A 22,618-nucleotide genomic window follows, 5' to 3' on the forward strand; every position below is an offset into this window, starting at 1 on the left:
CTTCCATCCCCAAAGTACATTTCCAGATGTCTTTGGAGCAAAGTGAAATTCCACACAGACAAAGCCTTGGGGGGGGGGGCGGTGTTAAAATAAAATAAATAAGAAAGAAAATGAAACAATTGGCAGAGGAAGGCAGAAAGAGAAAATGGAGCCCTCAGAAAAGGGAGTATCCCTGAGGAGGTGGGGACAAGGGGAGGAGAAGGGGAGGGGGAGAGGAGGAGGAAAGTGGGCCTGTCTCTTTAAGGGGGTTGGCTGTCAATCAGAAAGCCCTTTTCATTGCAGGAGAAGAGGACAAAGATACTCAGAGAGAAAAAGTAAAGGACCGGAGAAGGAGACTGGAGAGACCAGGCTCCTTCCAGCTGAACAAAATCATCCACAAAGCAGAGTAGCCAGCCAGCTACAACTGGAGTCAGAGTCCCAAAGACATGGGTGAGTTTCAAAAACTTTAACAGCAGATATTCAAGGAGGCATAGATATTTATGAGATCACTTGCCACTTTGGGGTTGAGGGTTTACAAATGGTTTTAATCAGCTGTGTTTGTGCACTTGTTCTCTTTTTAATTCTGTAGCATGCAGCTAGATTAACTCCTCTTCTGCTGTAATGAGAATGATGCTTGCTTTTATTGCCAAAGATTTGCAGCAGCACATGGAGAGAGCCACAGGTCCTTGGAGTACCCAGCAGGATGGATGTGAACATTGGTCCTCTTACTCTCTCACTTCCCTCTAATTTGTCTTAAACCTGGGGCAGCTGGCAACCCTGGTTCTATTCCGCTGGAGGCAACTGAATGTTGGGTAGACCTCAGGTGTTCCAAAGAATTGCTTGCTTGATATAAAACCTGTACCTGATTTGGTCTCATTAGGATGTCGGGGAACTAGGCAAGCTGGACTAGGGCTTGGTCATGGTCGAGGAGGCCAATTTCAGATTCAGGAGATGAAAATGAAGCCCTTAGTGGCTTTGCCATGAGTAACAGATATATCTAGAGGTGTGTGTGTGTGTGTGACTATTTCTAGCAAATAGCACAGACTCAGTCTTCTTCAGGACATGGCTCAAACTTAGAATTCTTGCTTGTGACAGGGAATTTGCTGAGACCTTGGGGCTCTTGCTGAATTAGCTGAGTACCGAGGGCTTCCCCAGGACTACGAACAAATCACAAGCACTTGGTTTCTGGCTTCTGGTAGTATCTACTCAGAGCAAAGTGTGCAGATCCCAAGTGCCTTTGTTTGTACAGGATTCGGCAGAGACACATAGACCTTGCTCATATTTGGAAAAATAAGGATAGCAACTAGATTGCGTCCTATATGAAGGGAAACTCAATGGCCCCATGTATTCACCATCAAACGTAGTACACAGTAGAGTCCAACAATGCCCACCGAAAGATAGTTTTCAATGATATGGACCTGGTGTCTGCCTTAGGTGGTCTTATCCTAAAACACTGAGCAAGCTCTTTGGGTAGGAGAGTGAAATGGACTGAGCAATGGACTAGGAGTCAAACCAACCAGGATTGAGTCCCAGATCTATCCTTCATGAAATGTGTGGCCTTGGGTAGGTCACTGCCGATGATCGTTTTATTACTGGGGTAATGGAAATAACAATAACTGGTGTGTCTATTTTCAGGATGGTGAGAATCAAATAAAAACAATGTGAAAGTTCTTTGAAATTGGGCAAGCACTGTTAAAATGGTGACTCAGGAACATCCTGCTTATTATGCAATGGACGCATGCACAGGCGGACTTTTCCTCTTTGCAGGGTGGTTGGGGCTTCTTTGTGTGCTTGGGTAAGATTAATTGGGTAAGTGTGCCTGGGTGAAAGGTGACTGCTGGAGGACCTCAGTTCCTCCCCCAGGGAACACTCAGAACCCTGTCTAATGTCTAACAGCTGACTGGGTAGATTGTGAATTAAAAAATGGAGAAGGGCTCAAGAAGGGTGTTGCATATGAATTCTTTGGGGGGGAAAGGAAGCCCCCAAGGCAGCAGCAGGAGAATATAAGGAGACCCTTGGGACCAGGTCTTATTATGCCGACTTGATTATTGTCATGGGGAAAGGTACTCCTGAGGACTTAGATTGGAGCCTAAATTCTGGCCAGAGGTAATACATTGGCCAGGTACCTATGTTGGAGGAGCCATTAACAGGACATCTTAAATAGTTTGTGCACGATAGACCATCTTTAAAAAAATCATTTTCTTGGGGGCTCATACAACTCTTATCACAATCCATACATTCATCCATGGTGGGTAGACCATCTTTAATAAGGTATTGAGTTGGCACTGGTAGAATATGGTTGCTGTTTAGCTATCGCAGTGAAACAGATTATATCATGGAATCTGAGATTGAAAGAAACTTTAGAAGTTGTCTGAGCCAACCTCTTTTGTAGGATTGCCTTGTACAACAGCCAATTAAATCATCATATGGCTTCTGTCTAATTATCTCTAGGAGCAGGGAGCTCGAAACCTCTGTCATATAGCATCCCTTACGACTGGAACAATGAATAGCTCTGAATTCAGTAGTGTCTGCACAGATGATTGATAGGGAAATGATAGCTCATTGTAATTAGTCCTGACTTGGGAGGGGGTTATTGCAACTGAGTCTTTGGGATAACAATGGAACTGGAAAAGAGCCAAAGAGCAGTGGCTGATTTTTCTCTGCTCAGTAACACAATGCTGTTACTGAACAGCAAAGCATTGACTTTGGCAAGTCTGTTGGCTGAGAACAGTGACTGTTACCCTGGTAACCAGATTGGGATGTTTCCTTCCAGAGGTGGCTGGCGCAGAGTAAGTGGATGCAACTCAGGGAAAGAGTGTAGAGGCAGAGCAGGGGTCCCCTTTTATCAGGTGCCTGGGGATGAAGTGCATTTCATCAAGGATGCTGCGTGGATGTCACAAGGATGCTGCAAGCACTCCTGCAACGATGCTGCCACAACGCTGCAAGCACGCTGCGGCCACGATAGGAGCTAAAATGAAACCAGATCCAAATCGACACCTTCATTGACTTATCCTAGAGACAGGGACTAAAATGGCTGAGCACAGCACTGCCTCCTCCCACCCCCCTCCAGTGGCCCCTACCCTTCACCTTGACTCCACAGGGCTAGAGGAGCTCTTGGAGAATTCGGCTTTGGGGTTTTTTCCTCTTTGCTCAAGGCTAGGAAAAAACAAGTTTACTCCACAGCCTGACAGTAGAACTGTTCTCTTGGAGTTATCTGAGTAATAGTAAGATTCAAGAAACCCTTAGGAGACAAGTGTGAGGGGGAAATACAGTCTCCACACTCATCAAGACAGAAGTCCAGCCAGTGGTATCTTGTTTCCCCCTTTGCCTCTTTGTGCATCATTGTGAAGCCCTGGAATCCATCCTTGTGGTTTAGTTCTTGGTCTTGAAAGACAATAATGGTGGAGGTGCCCTCCCTGTCCATACAACACTGAGTGCAGAGAAGTCCATGTGAGGGCACTAGCATGATTGGCCTGAGTCGCATCCGCTGGGCCAGTTGAGCTGCAGGGCTTTCCAGTCCTTTTCGCTGCCAGGCCCCACCAGGGCCAAACTCAAGTCACGAGCTCAGCAACCACTGATTGATTAATCCCTCTCTGACTGTTGCAGAATGGTCCTCCTGGCAATCTCTCAGCTCTGCTCTGACCTCTGAGTTCTCTCTGCCAGGCTCTCCGGAGAGCAGCCAATAATGTCCCAAAGAAGAGAAGGATGCGTCGTTTCCCCACTCAGATTCACACTGCAACCAAGGAGCGAGGGGGAAATCAGTGGGAGACTGATCTCAGTCATAACATATGACAACTGTTGTCTCTTAGTTTAGTGCTAGGGACCACCTGTAAGTGGACCAGGTAGAGACCATGTGCCAGGGGTCAGTATTAACAATCAAACTCTGCCTCTCAAATAGGTAACTTGAGCATAAAACTGGCATCCCCATGTGTGTGCACTAGTGCATGTGTACGCGCATGCGTACCTATGTATCATGTGTGGATCTTGGGTAGCACAGGAAGCAAAGTGGTCCAGATGCCATTGCCATAATGATAGTATTACCTGTCTCCACAAAAGAGGCCGAGTTCCTTCTTTAGTTCACACTGTGCACATGACTTGACTATGCAGGAGGGCTTGAATTCCCAGGACCCAGGGACTACAGGGCTCCTTTTCAGTTCTTGAATGTGGTATGTGTTGATATCATGTTTGAAAGGCAAGATCATAGACAGGGCTTTGTCTGTCGAGGATAAGGCCAGAAGCAAACGTCTTTGTTTGTCTCTGGCACCTCCTGATGATTGTTGTTTTACTCCTAGAGCCCACCCACTGATGCCCATGCATCCTCAGTACCAGTCACTGCTGCTCTAGCATCTTGGCTCTGTCGACTTCTATAGGCCATGATCAAGGAGGCCTCTGTTCACGGGTGAGGTTAAGGGGTGTGTTCTGGGAGGAGGGTAAGACTATAGTGCAGCTTACAGAAATAGGGAGATGAGGCCAGTTTCTCACTCAATGAGCCTGCCTGTTGTTTAGCTCTATTGTGTAGGGTTCTTCTATCTCTCCCTTTGTCAGCTAGATTCAAGGGACAGGCTGGGAATTGTATGAGGCACAATTGGTCTCTTTCTGCTCTCCTTTTTGAAGAAAGCCCTGCCTTTCCTCCCTTTGATGAGCAACCAGATTCACACTGACTTTCCATCATGGAGCCGGTCCTTGAGGCGTGCCCAGGGCATGGGAAAGAAGGGAGGGCCTGGATGCTAGCTTGTAGTTGCTGCTTAAAGAGATCGCTTCAGAATCAGCACAGCTCTTTACATGGACAAGGATCAAGATGAATGTAATGGTCCTATTGACAGGGAGGAAGGCAATATGTCTGGCTAGAGGTTGATTAGACCTTGTTGGGGAGTTTGCAGATAAATCCAGCCAACACAGAACTAATTATTTCCCCCTTTCCTTGCGTTTTGCACATGAGACTTGATTAGATCCATTTAAACTTTTGAGCTGAGGTGTCTTTCGTCTCGATTCACAGGCATGCGTGTTCTCCCTGCCAAGACTGCAAGTGAATCTAGACTAATAGACCTTACAGTTGTCCTGTTTTCCGCAGTTTATAGATTGCTGCTAAGGTACTGAATTCTTGGACTGAATCCACATATAGAAACTTGAAAACTCTGGAAGAGGGTCACCATTCTTCTCTTTAGCCTTTTATCAAGGTCGGAAAATTGAACCAAATGGAGTTCCATTGGGAAATATTATTCCTATATAGTTGTTTTATGTCAACTCTACCTTGACACAGTCTGTACTTAGCCTGGAAATGTGAGACTATCTTTTTAAAGAACCAGAGAGTTTCTCTTCTAGAGTGTCTTCAAACCAACACCCCTTTAAAGCATGTGGGGCATGGAAATGGAAAGCCTGTAGCTTTCTGCTACCTTTCACACACCAAAGGACACTTCTTAGTCTGCGGCAAGCCAAAGGGAACCCGGTGGACCTTCCTCAGAATACACTGATCGTCACTTACTTTAAGAGATATTTCCCTACCTGTTCTGAGGTTTCCTCAGTTTGAATCCAAAATCTGGTTTTTGCTCAGACAAAGATTCCTTACTTGTGCTGAAACGGAAATGCCCTCAGAGCAAACGTTGCAATTGTGACAGAGATGGACTTCTGATCCTTCTGCTGAGATTGTCGAACAGTTTGTCACACACAAGTGATGGATTTTCAGGCTCCACCTTGGTTGGAGGGAGAGCAGAGCAAAAACGGGAGCACTAAGCTCTCTGAGCTCTAGTAAAACAGAGGAGAAATGGATGTGAGAAGAAAACATGTATCAAAAGTTGCACCCAAGGTTGACTGGCCATTTATCATCCATGGGGAACACTGTGTAGGGTACTCTTAAGTTCTCTGGATGATGATCGAGGGATCAAATATACTAACGATATCTATTTTTCACCTTTGTAACCCTGGAGGTGGCAGTAGCTAAAGCTTAGGTTTGCTAGCGTTCAAGTTCCTCTACCCCAATCACACCTGCACCACTATTGAGCCCTTCCCAGGAGGAGAAAGCTGGGGTAAGTGAGTGCGCCCAGAAGGGCCACTTGTTGGAGTGGATGGTTCTCCTTAGCCTGGGCTAAACCAACAGTCTTGTCATTGTTCTCTGGGTCTGACCCCTTCCCCACCCCCAGGCCCGCAAGGCCCCTGCAGAATACCAATGAGCCTCCTGAGATCTCAAGGGCAAACAAGGCTCCTTTGTCTAGGATAGCTATGGAGGGCTCTGTCCACGCTCTGACCTTGTGCAGAGGCGAAAGGGAACAGTTGGGCCACTGGCCTTCCCCTCTCCTACCCCCAGGCTTCAGAGCCCCCCGAGACAAGACGAGTGTACACGTTAGCAGTGGAGAAGAGCTGCACAGGCCGAGAAGTCGCCCGCATCACCATTTACTTCCAAGGTCCCTTTCTTGACTCATAGGATTCATCTAGCATCTGAGCCTGTTGAGAAAGAGGAAGATCGTTTTCTAGATTCGTTTGGTGAAAACAATAGCCAGTTTCAGCCCGTAAATTTCTCTCTCTGTTACACACGTATGAACATAAGCAAGTACACACACATATGTACTATGGGCCGGCTCTCATGAGGGTTTCTTACCAACCACTCTTGCAACCTTTATGCCAAGTAAACTCAGTCTCCCCTTAGCAGCAGCAAATGGATCGCTCTCCAAAGAGGCCAGGTTTTCTGACAGCAATGCTTCCATTCTTGGGAAAAGGTATCCAGTTGTGCTGTAAATGTTAGCTACTATGTTTGCTTGACTTTGGGCTTCTGAGTCTCATCTCTGGGGTGAATTATATGCCTCTTTGAAGAAGACTCTTCGAAGGCCCAGAGGAGGGCTGTCATTTTGTGGGGTTGGAGGGTAATGGGACTCACCCATTTTGTGACTCTGGGAACAGAGCCAAACGCTTCTGCCTCAGCTTTCCCACGATAGAGATAATTTTGCCCCTCAAAACTCGTCATGGCAGTGCAAAATGCAGTCACCCAAGGCGCCAGCTGTGCATGCTCAGGATTAAAACGAAAGGGTCCTAGAGTGAAGACCAGGCAAAGGCCTCGTGCATCCCCTGGTATAGACCAGTGAGCTCAGCTTGGAGAAATGCTTGTGTTCAACCCAAATCCATAGGAGTTATTTCTTTTGCTAAGGAATCACAACATGCTTATTTGAAAATTGCAGATCCCAATACGTCTATTGACTAGATAAGTGGTGTCTGTGTGTATCCCACTGCCACGGAGTTAGTTGATTCTGCCATACAGTGACCCTATAGAAAGTACCCAAGACTGTGAATCTTTAAGGGAGTCGGTAACCACATCTTTCACCCAAGGAGAGGCGGGTGGGCTCGTGAACCATAGGCCTTCCAGTTAGCTGTCCAACACTTTGCCCAGCATTGCCACCTGGGTGTTCTCTCTAGGCATGCATCTAAATCTACATATGTGTGTGTGTGTGTTTATTTTATCCAAACAGCTTAAAACATTCATTCTTCGTACCCCTTTGGGACTTGCCCATGAGGCAGGGGGACCCATTGCTTTTATATCTAGGTTTCATTCCATGTGGCACCTTAGAGGATAAGGGCTAGTATGTGGGGCAGAGTTGTTTTCAGAGTCTGAAACTTCTTGCCTTTCCCATATCTCAGGAACAGTGGCATGGAGCCTGGCATACCAGGTTTGGGGATCTTAGCAATTTAAGGCACCTGGGTTTCCAGCCCTGGGGAGTTTTCGTTAGCTTTGCTGACTTTGCATAGTCTCTGTAGCAGCTTTGAGAGAACCCCAGAGTGGAACGGAGTGTGGGGAAATAGGCTAAGCTGCAAAATAGGAAGAGAGCCATGCAAATAACAACAACAACAAATTACCCCTGTATTTTATCATTGTGAATAATAGTAATTATTTCCATCACTAACTCCTGCACCCTGCCAATACCCTCTTTCCTTCAGACTATGGTTCCTTGCCCTCTCAGTTAAATCTAGCATTCCAGGAGCAAATGTTCAGGACTTATTCAGAAGCACATCATTTCCAAAGTTCTCCTTACAGTACCTGAAATGCCTTTTAAGACTCAGATCCTGCCTGACAGTGCCATGATCTTTAGGTCACTCACACTCTTCCTGCCCCCTCTCAAATACCCTTCACCTTCTGTAACCACTTATTTGGCTGCCCAGAACTGTTAGTTGAAAATATTAAGTCTACATAGCTAAGTCTTCCCAGTAAACAAACTAATAGCCTTCCCATGTGGCAGAGTTTGTATGTGTTATGTGTTCATATCCCTCATAACAGCACAATTCTGGGCACATAATAAGCGCTCCATAGACAGTTGTTGAATGACAAACCAAACCAAGAAAACAGCAAGCAAACAAACAAAATGGACTGATAAGAAAGGAGGGACTGGTTGCATAATCTCTCTAGTTTGTTATTTAAACAAATGAATTAGGAAGAACAAAATCTGGGAATTAAAGTAAGCCTTTATCTTCAAGAACGGAATAAAGTAAGGATTTTGAGTCCATTCAAGATTCCAGACTCTCCTGTGTTTGGACTCTGTCGTGAGCACAATGTTTCTGCTTGTGAGAATGGGTGTCATGAGCTACCTCTAATACCTCCCTGACTGTTTTCCTTCCTCTTTCCGCAGGCTTGTTAGAGTGCTGTGCAAGATGTCTGGTAGGGGCCCCCTTTGCTTCCCTGGTGGCCACTGGATTGTGTTTCTTTGGGGTGGCCCTGTTCTGTGGCTGCGGGCATGAAGCACTTACTGGCACAGAAAAACTAATTGAGACCTACTTCTCCAAAAATTACCAGGATTATGAGTATCTCATCAATGTGTAAGTACCTGTCCTCCTACAAAAGCCCTCCTCGTCCTCCCTCGTGCCATTCTGGAGATACAGAATCTGTGTCTTAGTGACTACTAGGAGTTTGATAAAGAGCCACATAGGAGATGGGTTCTCTCCACATTGGCCGTATTTGGCTCTCTCAATGAAGGGGGGTGTGCCGGATTTAGAAAGGGGCATCTGCCTGCTGGCTAGCCCACTACACACCTTCCCCTTGTTTACGCCCATGTTTCCGTCTATCTTGTGCACAGTATGCTTAGTGCTTGCTGAATTGGAGCCTTCCCAAGGGCAGGTACAGGAAATTTAGGGAAGGACAAGGACCAGACTGAGTGAGATCGCTGCTCTTGATTTGATACTTCTCAAGTCTGCTTAGGTCTAGCAGTAAGCCTCCCTGTTCCTAGGGCACATTAGGGTCTTGCTCCTTGAGCCTTCTTCCCCCATGCCTGCCTCTTCTCACCTCTCACCTCTAAGATAGCCTCTCTGATGGGTCAGGGAAGGGGAGCAGGACCTTTAGCAAGATGTGGGTAGAGGATCGATCATGCGCTTCTGGTCCCATGTTTTGTGTCTTCGTGTATTTCTGTGAGAGTGGGGCAATGGAGGAAGGAACCCTAGAGAATCCCTAGGCTTGTTCAGGTGCCCATTCAGGTGTCAATCTCGTTTATGCAGGAAGGGCCACTGGGTCCTCATTAGGATTCTCTTTTATTGGTCTCTTTTATTGCATCTATTTGTCCATGCAGGATCCATGCCTTCCAGTATGTCATCTATGGAACTGCCTCTTTCTTCTTCCTTTATGGGGCCCTCCTGCTGGCTGAGGGCTTCTACACCACTGGCGCAGTCAGGCAGATCTTTGGCGACTACAAGACTACCATCTGCGGCAAGGGCCTGAGTGCAACGGTAACAGGGGGCCAGAAGGGGAGGGGTTCCAGAGGCCAACATCAAGCTCAGTCTTTGGAGCGGGTGTGTCATTGTTTGGGAAAATGGCTAGGACATCCCGACAAGGTGATCATCATCAGGATTTTGTGGCAATAACAAGGGGTGGGGGAATGAATGCACGTGAGTCTGTAGCCTCACTCTCACTCAAGGTTGGGTCTTCACTAGGGGCTTGGCTTTTGAGTGAGGTAGTGATGGCTACAGCCAAACGAGAAGGTCAGGAAGAACGTAGTGCCTGGCCGGCTTAGCCTCGCCTTTCAAATGTTCCCTAGAAAATCCTATCACGAAGTGAAAAACAAGAGTTTGGTGAGATGCTTTCTACAATTGGACTATTTCTAAGTCATCTGTTGGTATCCTTCTATTCTCATGGTAGCAAGAACCACAGCAAGAGTGGACTTGACTGAGTAAATCTAAGATGCCACTCATTGAGCTTGAGATTTAGGCCTGATCTAATGTAAACTGAAAAACTGACTCCAAGGTGAATTCAAAATATTCTGGGTCTTATACTGTTGGAGGTCCCAGAGGGAACTAGGGTACGTGCACATTTAACTTCTTCCAAATGTTATTTGTGCTTCTAGTAAGGTACATGGGGGCTAATCATGTACAGATTGTGGCAATGTATGGCCAGCAGTTGACTTAGAAAGGTTCGGAATCGGAAATTTAAATCTCCAATTGGATTTGTCCAATGACTAGGGACCAAAAGTCCAATGACAAGGAACATTTTCTAAGCTCAGCCTCCTAAGGCATAAAGTGGCACGACTTTCTTTCAAGATCTGTTCTGTTTTCTTTACACCTTATCTACCCAGAAAATCTCCTGAAGCCTCTCTAACCCAGGGGTCCATCTCACTCCAACCCCCACCCACTACCCCCACCCTCTGTCACAATTGGGACCATTTCTTAGTAGACACTGCCAATGACACTTGGCAGAGATAGTCTGTTCACTAATTTCAGTTGGTGGAGATTCCTGGAATCTGGTTTTGTGTCTGGCACATGCCACTCCAAGATCTTCCAATTTGTGTTTCAACATCTGTAGATTAATGCTGATCTCTAACCACCCCATGTCAATCATTTTAGTTTGTGGGCATTACCTATGCCCTGACCGTTGTGTGGCTCCTGGTATTTGCCTGCTCTGCTGTGCCTGTGTACATTTACTTCAACACTTGGACAACCTGTCAGTCTATTGCCTTCCCCAGCAAGACTTCTGCCAGCATAGGCAGTCTCTGTGCTGATGCCAGAATGTACGGTGAGTTAGGGAAAGGATGCCTCGGACTCCCCATATACCATGGAAGCATAATCTACCTGGTTCTTTTTCCAGGGTGGGGGTGGTGGTTACTGGTGGTGGATAAGATTAGAGTGCTTGGGTCTTAGATTGTTGATCATTTGCTACAGAAACTAGAAAGCTTTCTTCCTTGGCAAGAGAGCGTCTCGAAAGTGGTGGGAGTTTTCTTGGCTGAACAACAGATCTATTCTAGTTGACTGTTGCTGCCAACTCAGAAGCAACACATTTCAGAAACAAGGGCAAGATTTCACAACTTTCCCGTAATGCTTTCTCATTATTGCAAGACTCCTTTAGGGAATAGAATCCGGATTATTTATAGGATCCAACTTTTCAGCCAGGGTGATTAAAGATGGAAACAGGGCGCTGGGAAAAGTCACTATGTGACCTTATGGCTCCATCACATTTATCCTGGTTAATTTGTGTGTTTTGCTTAGGTGTTCTTCCATGGAATGCTTTTCCTGGCAAGGTGTGTGGCTCTAGCCTTCTGTCCATCTGCAAAACAGCCGAGGTGAGTAAACGGAATTATTTTACTATGGAATGGCTAGTCCCATACAAATGCATACCCATGACCTTTCATTTTAAGGACCACAGGGTCTCTTTGATAGATTCTGAGTTATCAGGTTGCTTTCTACAAAATATCAGTTCAGGATGCCTGAGCCAATGGAACATCTATTTTCTCTAGAGCTGTATAGGAAAACTCCCATTCCCAAACTCCCCCCACACCTTAAAAATAAATCGATAGCTTTAAGTACAGATGGAGTTTAATGGCAAAATTCTTCAAAAGAAAATTTTCAATATTTTAGCCAGAAAGAAACAAAAAGATTTATCACAAAAGTGAGCTGTGCACTGAGGTTTGACAAAACACTTCCCATTTTGGAATTGCTGAGCATGGATTTTTTTAAAATTGGAAAATGGAAAATTTTATGTTGCAAATAGATGAGGCAGGGGGAGAAAAGCAAATCCTGCAGAGGAAAACAGTAGATTATCAAAAGCGAAATGAGTCCCTGGGCAAGACTATAGGAAGCAGTCGATTATTGACAGCATTATTTTATGAGTGCGCTGTGTTGGTGCTGTGATGTCCACGGAAGAAGAGGAAGTGGAAAGTCAGAGCAGACTAACAGTTTAGTCAGTCAATCCTGCATAGTTAGCACACATTTAGAATACCGCATTCCTGATCTCCAGCAGCGTAGCTCTTTGCCATTTTAAGCGATGACTTTTCTTCTTGCTCTTTCCTTACAGTTCCAAATGACCTTCCACCTGTTTATTGCTGCATTTGTGGGGGCCGCAGCCACACTGGTTTCTCTGGTGAGCTGTTTTTGAATGACTTTGGTAAATCAATGGTCCTGAGATAGGGTGTAGCCATGCTGAACGGGATGCTGGAGAGAAGCTATTGCAAGGAGATGGTTAGCAAAAAGTGCAGAAAACTGTGAGCTTCTCGGTAGAGTTAGGGCTGTAATGGTAGAAAACTATAGACATTAAACAGAAATAAGAGAAATGGCATGAGGAAAAAGGCGGTTCATCTCATTAATGCAAATATTTAGATATGCAAATCATTAGATACTCAAAATTTAGATAGGCAAATATTAACATATTAGAAATGCAAATATTAAAGATCATACAATCTTGCTAAGTGATCTTAGCCTTTTATATAGAGGAGCTCTGTTGCTTTGCACTTTGTAAAATACATCAATATCTTAAGCATAAGAGGGCTTGGCGTCTCCAGGTCACTCAGACTTGGGGGCCTGATGATTGTAGAGTCCGTGTGTTGTTCGCTTACCTTAGGGAAACTTAGTGCTAGATTGCTGAGTCTATGAGAGGGCTTCAAAGAGTTTGGGGAAATATTCCATAATCTTTGGAATCAATTTTTCTACAAAAGTTTTGCAGTCCCCTTGTCTAGGAGGTCCCAGTCCTGGTTGAGTCGATTCTCTGGACCTGAGCCATTAGAAGGCAGTGTCTCAGAGAGGACTTCCAGCCAAGTACACGGGGAGAAAGCCTGGGAAGTGCCTGTTCTTGTTCCCAAAGGGATGTGAAGAGGCAGGGCTTCCTTAGCCTCTCACTCATATTTTCTCTTCTGTTCCCTACAGCTCACCTTCATGATTGCTGCCACTTACAACTTTGCCGTCCTCAAACTCATGGGCCGAGGCACCAAGTTCTGATCTCTTGTAGAAACCACCCTTTCGCTAACAGCGAGGCTCTAACCACACAGCCTATGATGCCGCCGTCTCTCATCTTAACTCTTTGCCTTCGCCACTGACTGGCCCTCTTCTCACTTGATGAGTGTAACAAGAAAGGAGAGTCTTGCGGTAATTAACGCTTCTCTGTGGACTCTCCCCTCTTATGTACCTCTTTTAGTCATTGTGTTTCACAGTTGGTTCCTGCCGGAAATGGGAAATGCCTGAAAAGATGACTCCCCAACTGCAAGTCTGGAAGAAATGGAGGCTTTAATTGAATTTTCAAGCATCTCCTGAGGACCAGGAAGTGTTTTCTTCTCACAGGGTACTTCCACTGATGGAAAACTAAGTGGACAGAAAGATGCTCAGGTAGAGGGAAGGAAATTACTTGGTCTCCTTGCCATCTGTAGGAACCAAGTATACTCTCCTTGGTGTGCAAGACAGATCTCAGCCCTGTTTCTGTAGTAGCACTGAAGATAGAAGAAAAAAGAATATCAACTATACCTTGAGAGCATTTGCCCAAATCTGCCTACTGCAGCTGGGAGAAGGGGGTCAAAGCAAGGATCTTTCACTCACAGAAAGAGAGCACTGACCCTGATGGTGATGGCCTATTTAAGCTCTAACTTAGCCAACCCTAATGATAGCATATGAGAGCATAGTATCTGTGTAGACAAAGGGGGCATCTAGCCTTGCACCTTGTTAGGGAAGACACATGGTGTTGCCAGTATCTTCTCACTCCTCCTTTCCCTCATCACAGCTACCATGACAACCCTGGGGTTTACAAGGAACTGAAAATAGAGGGAAACTAGCTTCCAGGAAAGGACGGGCCTAAAGAGCAATAGTTGCTGCTGGTTAACAGTGTAACCTAAGAGGGCCCTCTGGTAGACACAGGATGGACTCTTTGGATAGTGTGTTATTATCATCTTTTTTTTTCAGTTAACTGTGTATTCTGGCCTCTGTTATATCTTCACAATGGTGCTCTTTTCGTGGGGTTTAGTCAATTATGTAGGTGATCGGCAGATCTTGATTTGTTTCAGAATGATGCACATTTCACTTTTCCCAATTTGTCCCCTGTAACACATTTGGGGTTGTGCCTGAAAGGTCTGAAGGATGATTCTTTGGTTATAATTCTTCGACAAATGAAAATCAAACATAAAAGTTATTTAAAAGTTCATTCTACACATCTATTGGGATTTTCTACTAACTATTGTGCCCTCTGTAGAAACAAATTTGGCAAAACACAATTTGAATAACTTACTTGAACATTCTAGCTAGTGGGAGGTTTAATTTAATAATGTTTATCTTACGTGTTGAAGAGTTAGGTTTAGCATATAGGTTATTTTCAGGTATAAATCTCATCACAAAATGAATGCATCAGACATCAGCTATTGGCAGTTGATAAGCTTCCATTGAAAAGGACAAGCAAAGAGTTTGAGACCTGAATAGCTCCCAGAGTTCAGCCTTCTCTTGCTATTTCTGTTAACTTGGGGTTTAGAAAAGTCTGAGTGGTCTTCGTCAAGGAAAGATCATAAGGGTACAACTGTAGCTCTTTTGTTATCAAAAGATTTAAGGAGATGCAAGATCGTTCCAAAAAGACACTATGTATATTCAGACCAATGTATAAGATAGGCTTCCAGACTAAGTAGAAGGAATAGAGGGAAAAGATTCTGTAAGAAACCAATCAAGAGCAAGAAAAGCGAAGTAACCCACGCCTTGTGTTTTGTTTTGATTTAATGACATAACAAATAACCAACCCTTCCCTGAAAACCTCACTTGCATCCATACACACATATACACACACAAAGAGAGTTAATCAACTGAAAGTGTTTCCTTCATTTCTGATGTAAAACTTCAATGTTAACACCCGTAAATATAAACTTTTAGAAACTTATCTTATAAAATGTATTTTATAAAATTAAAGAAAATAAAATTAAGAATGTTCTCAATCAAGCAGTGTGTCCTTTGTGTGACTTGTTCTCTTTGACCCCACAGTAACCCAAAACTAAAATCCAAACGTATGGTCATTGAGTTGAATTCTGACTCACAGTGACCCTATAGGACAGGCAAAAATAGATGCCTTGGGTTTTCAGGGTTGTACATCTTTATGGAAGCAGATTGCCATGTCTTTCATTGGTGGAGCCACTGGTAGATTTGAGCTGCTGAGCTTGAAGGTAGCAGCCGAGGACTTAGCCATTGCACCATCACAGCTCCTTTGACCCCACAGTCAAAACCCTAGTAGGTGTACCTTTTGTTGTTCTTCATTCAATGAGTTGCGACAACTTCCTGAAATACTGCCATTGAATCCATTCAGATGTGTAATGATCCTATAGAAGACAGTAAGGGTTCTGAGGCTGTTACATTTTGAAAATAAATTTTATTAGGGACCCATGCAACTCTTATCGCAATCCATACATACATCAATTGTATAAAGCACATCTGTACATTTTTTGCCCTCCTCATTTTCAAAGCATTTGCTCTCCACTTAAGCCCTTTGCATTAGGTCCTCTTTTCCCCCCTCCCTCCCTACTCCCCCTCCCTCATGAGCCCTTGATAATTTATAAATTATTATTTTGTCATATCTTGCCCTGTCCGGCGTCTCCCTTCACCCACTTTTCTGTTGTCCGTCCCCCAGGGAGGAGGTCACATGTAGATCATTGAAATTGATTCTCTCTTTCCAACCCACTCTCCCTCTACCCTCCCAGTATCACCACTCACACCCCTGGTCCTGAAGGTATCATTCGCTTTGGATTCCCTGTGCCTCCAGCTCCTATATGTACCAGTGTACATCCTCTGCTCTATCCAGACTTTCAAGGTAGAATTCGGATCATTATGGGGGGTGGGAGAGGAGAGGAAGCATTTAGGAACTTGAAGAAAGCTGTACTCTTCATCGGTGCTGCATCGCACCCTGACTGACTCATCTCCTCCCCTAGACCCCTCTGCAAGGGGATCTCCAGGGGCCAACAAATGGGTTTTGTGTCTCCACTCTGCACTTCCCCCTTCATTCACTATGGTAAGATTTTTTTTCCTGATGACGCCTTATACCTGATCCCTTCAACTCCTTGTGATCGTACAGGCTGGTGTGCTTCTTCCATGTGGGCTTCGTTGCTTCTGAGCTAGATGGCCACTTGTTTACCTTCAAGAGGCTGTTACATTTTTATAGGCGTAAACAACCTCATCTTTCTCCTTGAAGTGGCTTATGGGTTTGAACTGCCAAACTTGCCATTAGCTCAACACATAACCCACTGTGTAAGCAGGGCTCTGCTTTTCTAAAATAAGGGGTAGATAGATCACTTCTAGTTTACAGCCGGATACATAAGAACTAGAAGTAAATTATCCAAAGAAACCCCTAAAGTACATGTCTGAACTTTGACTAGACCTCAAGTCTTGTAACACGAATTCATTATCGTTTTAAGGTTTGTTTTCTCATGGAAGTTGGGTTTCATCATATTCTGTTAATTCAGAGTCAAAGATCATTACTTCCTCAATATGACAATGGGGCCATAGCCCCTGATATGGTTAGGATTAGGCTATTATCTTTGAATTGTTTGGATATTCTAATAATGGGCCTGTAGTGTATCACATGAGAATGATTTTTAATTTTATCTGGAAGATCCCAAATGGGCAGTTTATTGTGGGGGGAAAGCTGAGACTAACTGAAACCAAACTCACTGCTATCAAGTTGATTACAATTCACTGTGACCCTATATATGGTTTTTTAGGCTGTAAACCTTTGTGGGAACAGACAGCCTTATCTTTCTCCCACTGAGCAGGCTGATAGATTTGAACCACCAACCTTGTGGTTAGCAGTCCAATTCTTGCCTGATAGTACTCTAGAGGAGAGACAGGGCAATATCAATTTAGACAGGTGAGGGTTGGATAGGTAGAATAAAAGTCAACCAGAGCTGTAGAGATCTATTGCCCTGGGAGGCCTGGCGACTAGCAAACCTGGGACATAGCATTCAAGCCCTATCACAACCCGGAGCTAAAATTTTATACTCTTGGGCAGCACTTAAAAGCTTTGACTTTGACTTTTTAAGTCAAAGCTGACTTAAAATTAGCTCTTGATTCTTTGTCCCCTAGTGGTATCTAGCAAGGAACATGATTAGTGAGTAAAGAGACTAACTTGGGGTGGGAATGTGGTAGAGGAGACACACAATTCGGACATCATTGTGGGGCTCCATTGAAAAGTGGTTTCAGCTTATTCCTAAGATTTCTGTTTCACCATAATTAATACTCTGTAAGTCTGGTTGGATGACTTTAAGACAAAAAGAAAAAATATGACAAGGACTTATTTTTAAACACTGGCAAATAAGGACACGGTACCATATTTTAGAGAACTGATTCAGGGGACTATACAGTGAATGTATTTTTGCCTCAGCGGAGCCAAAAGCCAGTTCCCAAGAAAGCTGTGTTCTCCATCTGCCCTTATTTGGCTCTGCCCTCTGGGACTGATCTATAGATGGAGTTTCCAGGCTCTCAGAAGCTGAGAGCATCTCTAGTCTATCAATTGAGCTCATTGTTCTTAGCTCTCCCACACACCATGACTCTCCTTTCTCTGAACTGAAAGGGTGCTCTTTGTGCTTAGATCAGCCAAGGATCAAGATACAGCAGTGTAAATAAGAAATATTTTCTTACGGTACCAGTTGTGTTGTTTTTCCCTTCTTCAGGATAAGTATTGAGTACCGTCATGCCGGGGTGGGAACTCCAGCCTTGTCCAGAAAAACCTTTGTTCTTTCATTAGTTCATTGCACAAATTATTTCTTGAACACCTACTACACTTTACTCTAAATCCTGGAGATTTCAAGTTGTTTGAGGATAGGATCAGTAGAAAGGCAATGAAGACAAGATCTAAAGGATCTCATTCAGATGTAGCCAAGGCAGAGATGCTCCCAGGGTAGACTTGGGTGGAGGCAGGGAGCACGCAAGAAGCAATGCGATCTGTTGGCTGCAATAGGCATCAGAATTCTCCCCTCAGTATGTGGGAGAGGTCATGGGTAAGGGCCATGACTTCACATGGTGTGAGTGTTCTAGGGCTCTGAGAAAAACAAAACTTCAATTTATTGTCCGGACAACTTGTTATTTGCTTTCCCTATGTCACCCTGCCTCTTGCCTTAACATGTGACAGCATTTCTGCACACACTGGCACAATGCGTGTGCGTGCTTCCACCCACTCAGTCATTTGGGGAGTCAGAGGGCATGTGGTTAAGGATTTAAATCAACACAGGCTATTCAGCTTGGCTTGTCCTCTCTATTCAAGCTAAATCTCAGATGCCAAGGAAGTTCCTCTCTCTTTGAATGTTCTTACTGGGAACAAAGTGTATCTATGTGGGCATTAACCATTAGCTTAATGGATACTAACTAAATACTGAAAGAAAGTTTCATTATATATTTTAAAAATATCAACACCAGATATTTTTCTAGATCAATAAGCAGGCAAGGAAGTCCAGTCAGTAGCTACAGTTGAGGAAAGATTCTGCCTGTCCCAGTGCCTTGCTTTGGAACAAGCATCCTTGCTCTTCGATGGTTTTTATTATCCTGCAGTTTGGTGTCTATAGTGTTTGTCTCTCATACTCTTTGAATTGATCCCCATCATTACAACAAAAGGAAAAATAAGATAAAATCATGACTGGTTTCCAGAGTATGAAATAGCCAGAGAAAATTCAACCTTCACATCTTATTCAAATGTGCAATAAACATTTATCTAACAAATTCTCCGTGCCAAGTGTTTTGCTAGGTGTTGCCCAATTAGATCCATGAGTTAAACATATACAACCTCTTGCCCTCAGTGAGCTCAACTAAAGACTGAAAATGCGAGGAAGATAGGAAGTGTGATGAACAAGACTGACATTCTTTAATTGGAAAAGATAGAATTGTGAAGATACTTGTACAGTCCCATGACACACAAAGCACCAAGTAAAAGAAGACATGGACACAAAAGTCTTTATCTACACAAAGGGGCTGGATGTGTTATTGGTACTTAGAGAAAAAAATCAAATGACTTTTGGTTGTTTCGCTAATTATGTGGAACGAAATCCAGTTCTAGATTTCAAATTAACAAGTTTTGTTGATAATCTACATAGGCTGTGGAATGCTACCTTTCAAACTTTGAGAGGGAGGCACTTAAAGCTTGACTTTGAAGATTACAGTATTAAAACCAAAAGTTCAATTGATTTCTAATAAGTTGTAGCATATCAAATTCTAATCGATGACTTCTGTTTGTACATAGAGAGATTTTATAAAAGAAAGAGAAGGTTGCCTTTGCTGGACCGGACAGTGTTTCCTGCTGTTGCAGTAAGGTCACTATGAGTGGGAAACAACTACAACACCAACATTATTTTCAGTCTCCCTTTGTCAATGAGAAGCAGACGGAGTGTGCTTTATCACCACTCCTGTTCAATCATATATTGGAATTGCTAGTCGGAGCAATAAGGCAAGGAAGGGAAGCTAAAGGCATCCAAATTGGCAAAGAAGAAGTAAAACTATCTTGACTTGCAGACAATATGATCCTCTGAATAGAAAATCCTAGAGACTCAAAAGAAAAACTATTAGAAATAATAGATTAAAAAGAGAAATAATAGATTCAGTAACGTTGCAGGGTAAAGATTACCTTAAAAAATCAGTTTGATTCCTCTACACTAACAAAGAAAATTCTGAAAAGGAAATCAGCAAAATAATACCATTTATAATAACCACCCCAAAGTTCAGATATTTAGGAATAAATCTAACCAGAGAAACAAAAGACCTATACAAGGAAAATTACACAACATTACTACAAGAAACCTATGTGAATATACAAATAGACCATGCTTATGAGTAGGAAAATTTAACCTTCTGAAAATATCAATATTATCTCAAATGATTTACAGTTATAATGCAATCTTGAGCCGGCTTCCATCAACATTCTTTCAATAGATGGAAATACTAATCACCAACTTTATTTTTTTGTAGTTTTATTCTTTCAAAAAAACGTGTTATTAGGGGCTCATACAATTCTTATCACGATCCATACATACATCAATTGTGTAAAGCACATTTGTACATTCATTGCCCTCATCACTCTCAATACATTTGCTCTCCACTTAAGCCCCTGTCATCAGCTCCTCATTTTCCCTTCCCTCCCAGCTACCCCCTCACTCATGAACCCTTGATAATTTGTAAATTATTATTTTGTCATATCTTGCCCTGTCCAACATCTCCCTTCACCCACTTTTCTGTGGTCCGTCCACCAGGGAGGAGGTCACACGTAGATCCTTGTAATCAGTTCCCCCTTTCTAAGCTACCCTCCTTCCACTCACACGAGGTGTCCTGAAGGGATCATCCGCCCTGGATGCCCTGTGATTCCAGTTCCTATCTATACCAATGTACATCCTCTGGTATAGCCAGATTTGTAAGGTAGAATTGGGATCATAATAGTGGGTGGGGAGGAAGCATTTAGGAACTAGAGCAAAGTTGTATGTTTGATCTTTGCTACATTGCACCCTGACTGGCTCATCTCCTCCCCGAGACCCTTCTCTAAGGGGATCGTCAGTGGCCTACAAATGGGCTTTGAGTCTCCACTCCACACTGCTCCCCCCCACATTCACTATGATATGAATTTTTATTCTGATGATGCCCAATACCGGATCCCTTTGACACCTCATGATTGCACAGGCTGGTGTGTTTCTTCCATGTGGGCTTTGTTGCTTCTGAGCTAGATGGCCACTTGTTTACCTTCAAGCCTTTAAGACCCAGATGCTACATCTTTTGATAGCCGGGCACGATCAGATTTCTTCAGCACATTTGCTTATGCACCCATTTGTCTTCAGAGATCTTATGGAGGTGAACACAAAATGATATGAATTTCTGTTCTTTGATGCCTGATAACTGATCCCTTTGGCACCTCGTGATCAAACAGCTGGTGTGCTTCTTTTATGTGGGCTTTGTTGCTTCTGAACTGGATAGCCGCTTATCTTCAAGCCTTTAAGACCCCAGACACTATATCCTTTGATAGCCAGGCACCATCAACTTTCTTCACCACATTTGCTTATTCGCCCGCTTTGTCTTCAGTGGTTGTGTCAGGAAGGTGAGCATCATAGAATGCCAAGTATTCTTACATTGAGGGAGTACTTGAGTGGAGGACCAATGTCCTTCTGCTCCTTAATACTAACCCTATAAATATATGTACATAGATCTATTACCCCATCCTCATATATAAATATATTTACATATGTACATGCCTTTATTTGGACCCCTATAAATGCCCTTTGCCTCCTAGCTCTTTCCTCTATTTCCTTTGACTTTCCCCTTGTCCCACTATCATGCTCAGTCTTCATTTGGTTTTCAGTAATTCCTCTTGGTTACATTACCCTTGATCATGCCCTACCAGGCCTCCTACACCCTCCTCACCATTGATTTGGATCACTTGTTGTTCCCTTGTCCCTGGATTTGTTAACACCACTACCTTTACCCCCACCTCTTCCTCTCCCATGTCCCTCCGGAACTGTCGGTCTTGTTGTCTTCTCCTCCAGATTGTTCATCCAGCCTATATTATTTAGACAGACCTGCAGAGATAATAACATGCAAAAAAACAAGACAGAGCAAAACCAAGCAACAATATACAACAAAACGACAACAACAAACCAATGACAAAAACAAAAAAAGAAAGAAAACTTGTAGTTAGTTCAAGGATCGTTTGTTGGCCTTGAGGAGTGTTCTCTAGTCCAGTCTGTTGGGGCATCACGCCCTGGCCCCATAATCCACTTTCAGCATTCCCTGGGGACCTCGCTGCTCCATCCCATTGCTCTTCGGTTGCACCCCACTTAATGTTTTGCCCTGGAGTGTTGGGATCAGATTGGGCCCAAATTCCACACTGTGTCTCTGGTGTTGTCCCCTGTAGGGCTATGGGTCAGTGAGGGACATCATGTCTCACAGTGGGGCCAGCCATGTGTTCCCTCTCTGTGGACTGGCTGCCCTGAGCGGGAACATTGTCGACAAGGCCTGGTGGGCCAGGATGTTCGCCACTCTGTCCTCCTTCCCCTTCATCTGCTTCCGTGTGCTCTGATCACATATGTGCCTCTCCCTGAGCTGCAGATTCAGTGCCGTCCTCTGAAATAAATTCTTCTGTGGGGAGGGGCTGGTGTCCATGTAGTAGTTGAGATTGGGGATGGCCCCTCAGACCTCTCCAACACGCCGGCATGTTGCATTCACATCTTGGAGCACTAGTTTGACATCTGGTCCTTATTTCCCTGTGGAGATATAAACAATGCCCTCCCCTTGGGTGGGTTAGTGGCCCTGTGCCCCCCGCTAGCGATTTCTTTTTAATTATTATTATCTTTTTCCTTTCCTCACCTCCTTTTCAGTTGTGTACCATGTGTATCCCTGTATTTGGTCTGGTCCCTGCCTTACTACCTTGTCCTCACCCCAGGAATGTTTGTATACAGTAGCTTCTTCCCTATGCCCCTTTTGAGTTTTTTTTTGTTCT

General features: G+C 44.0%; 1 protein-coding gene across 1 annotated transcript; it reads left to right on the forward strand.

Moving 5' to 3' along the window:
* The first annotated feature begins 293 nt into the window (after window positions 1–293).
* Window positions 294–15,029, forward strand: PLP1 (proteolipid protein 1). The gene is made up of 7 exons (XM_075538604.1): window positions 294–429; window positions 8,586–8,772; window positions 9,516–9,672; window positions 10,783–10,951; window positions 11,422–11,495; window positions 12,227–12,292; window positions 13,072–15,029. The coding sequence occupies exons 1-7, from the start codon at window positions 426–428 to the stop codon at window positions 13,141–13,143; spliced, it is 729 nt and encodes a 242-aa protein (XP_075394719.1). The 5' UTR covers window positions 294–425; the 3' UTR covers window positions 13,144–15,029.
* The last annotated feature ends 7,589 nt before the right edge of the window (window positions 15,030–22,618 follow it).

Source organism: Tenrec ecaudatus, chromosome X, assembly GCF_050624435.1.
Source record: "Tenrec ecaudatus isolate mTenEca1 chromosome X, mTenEca1.hap1, whole genome shotgun sequence".
NCBI lineage: Eukaryota > Metazoa > Chordata > Mammalia > Afrosoricida > Tenrecidae > Tenrec > Tenrec ecaudatus.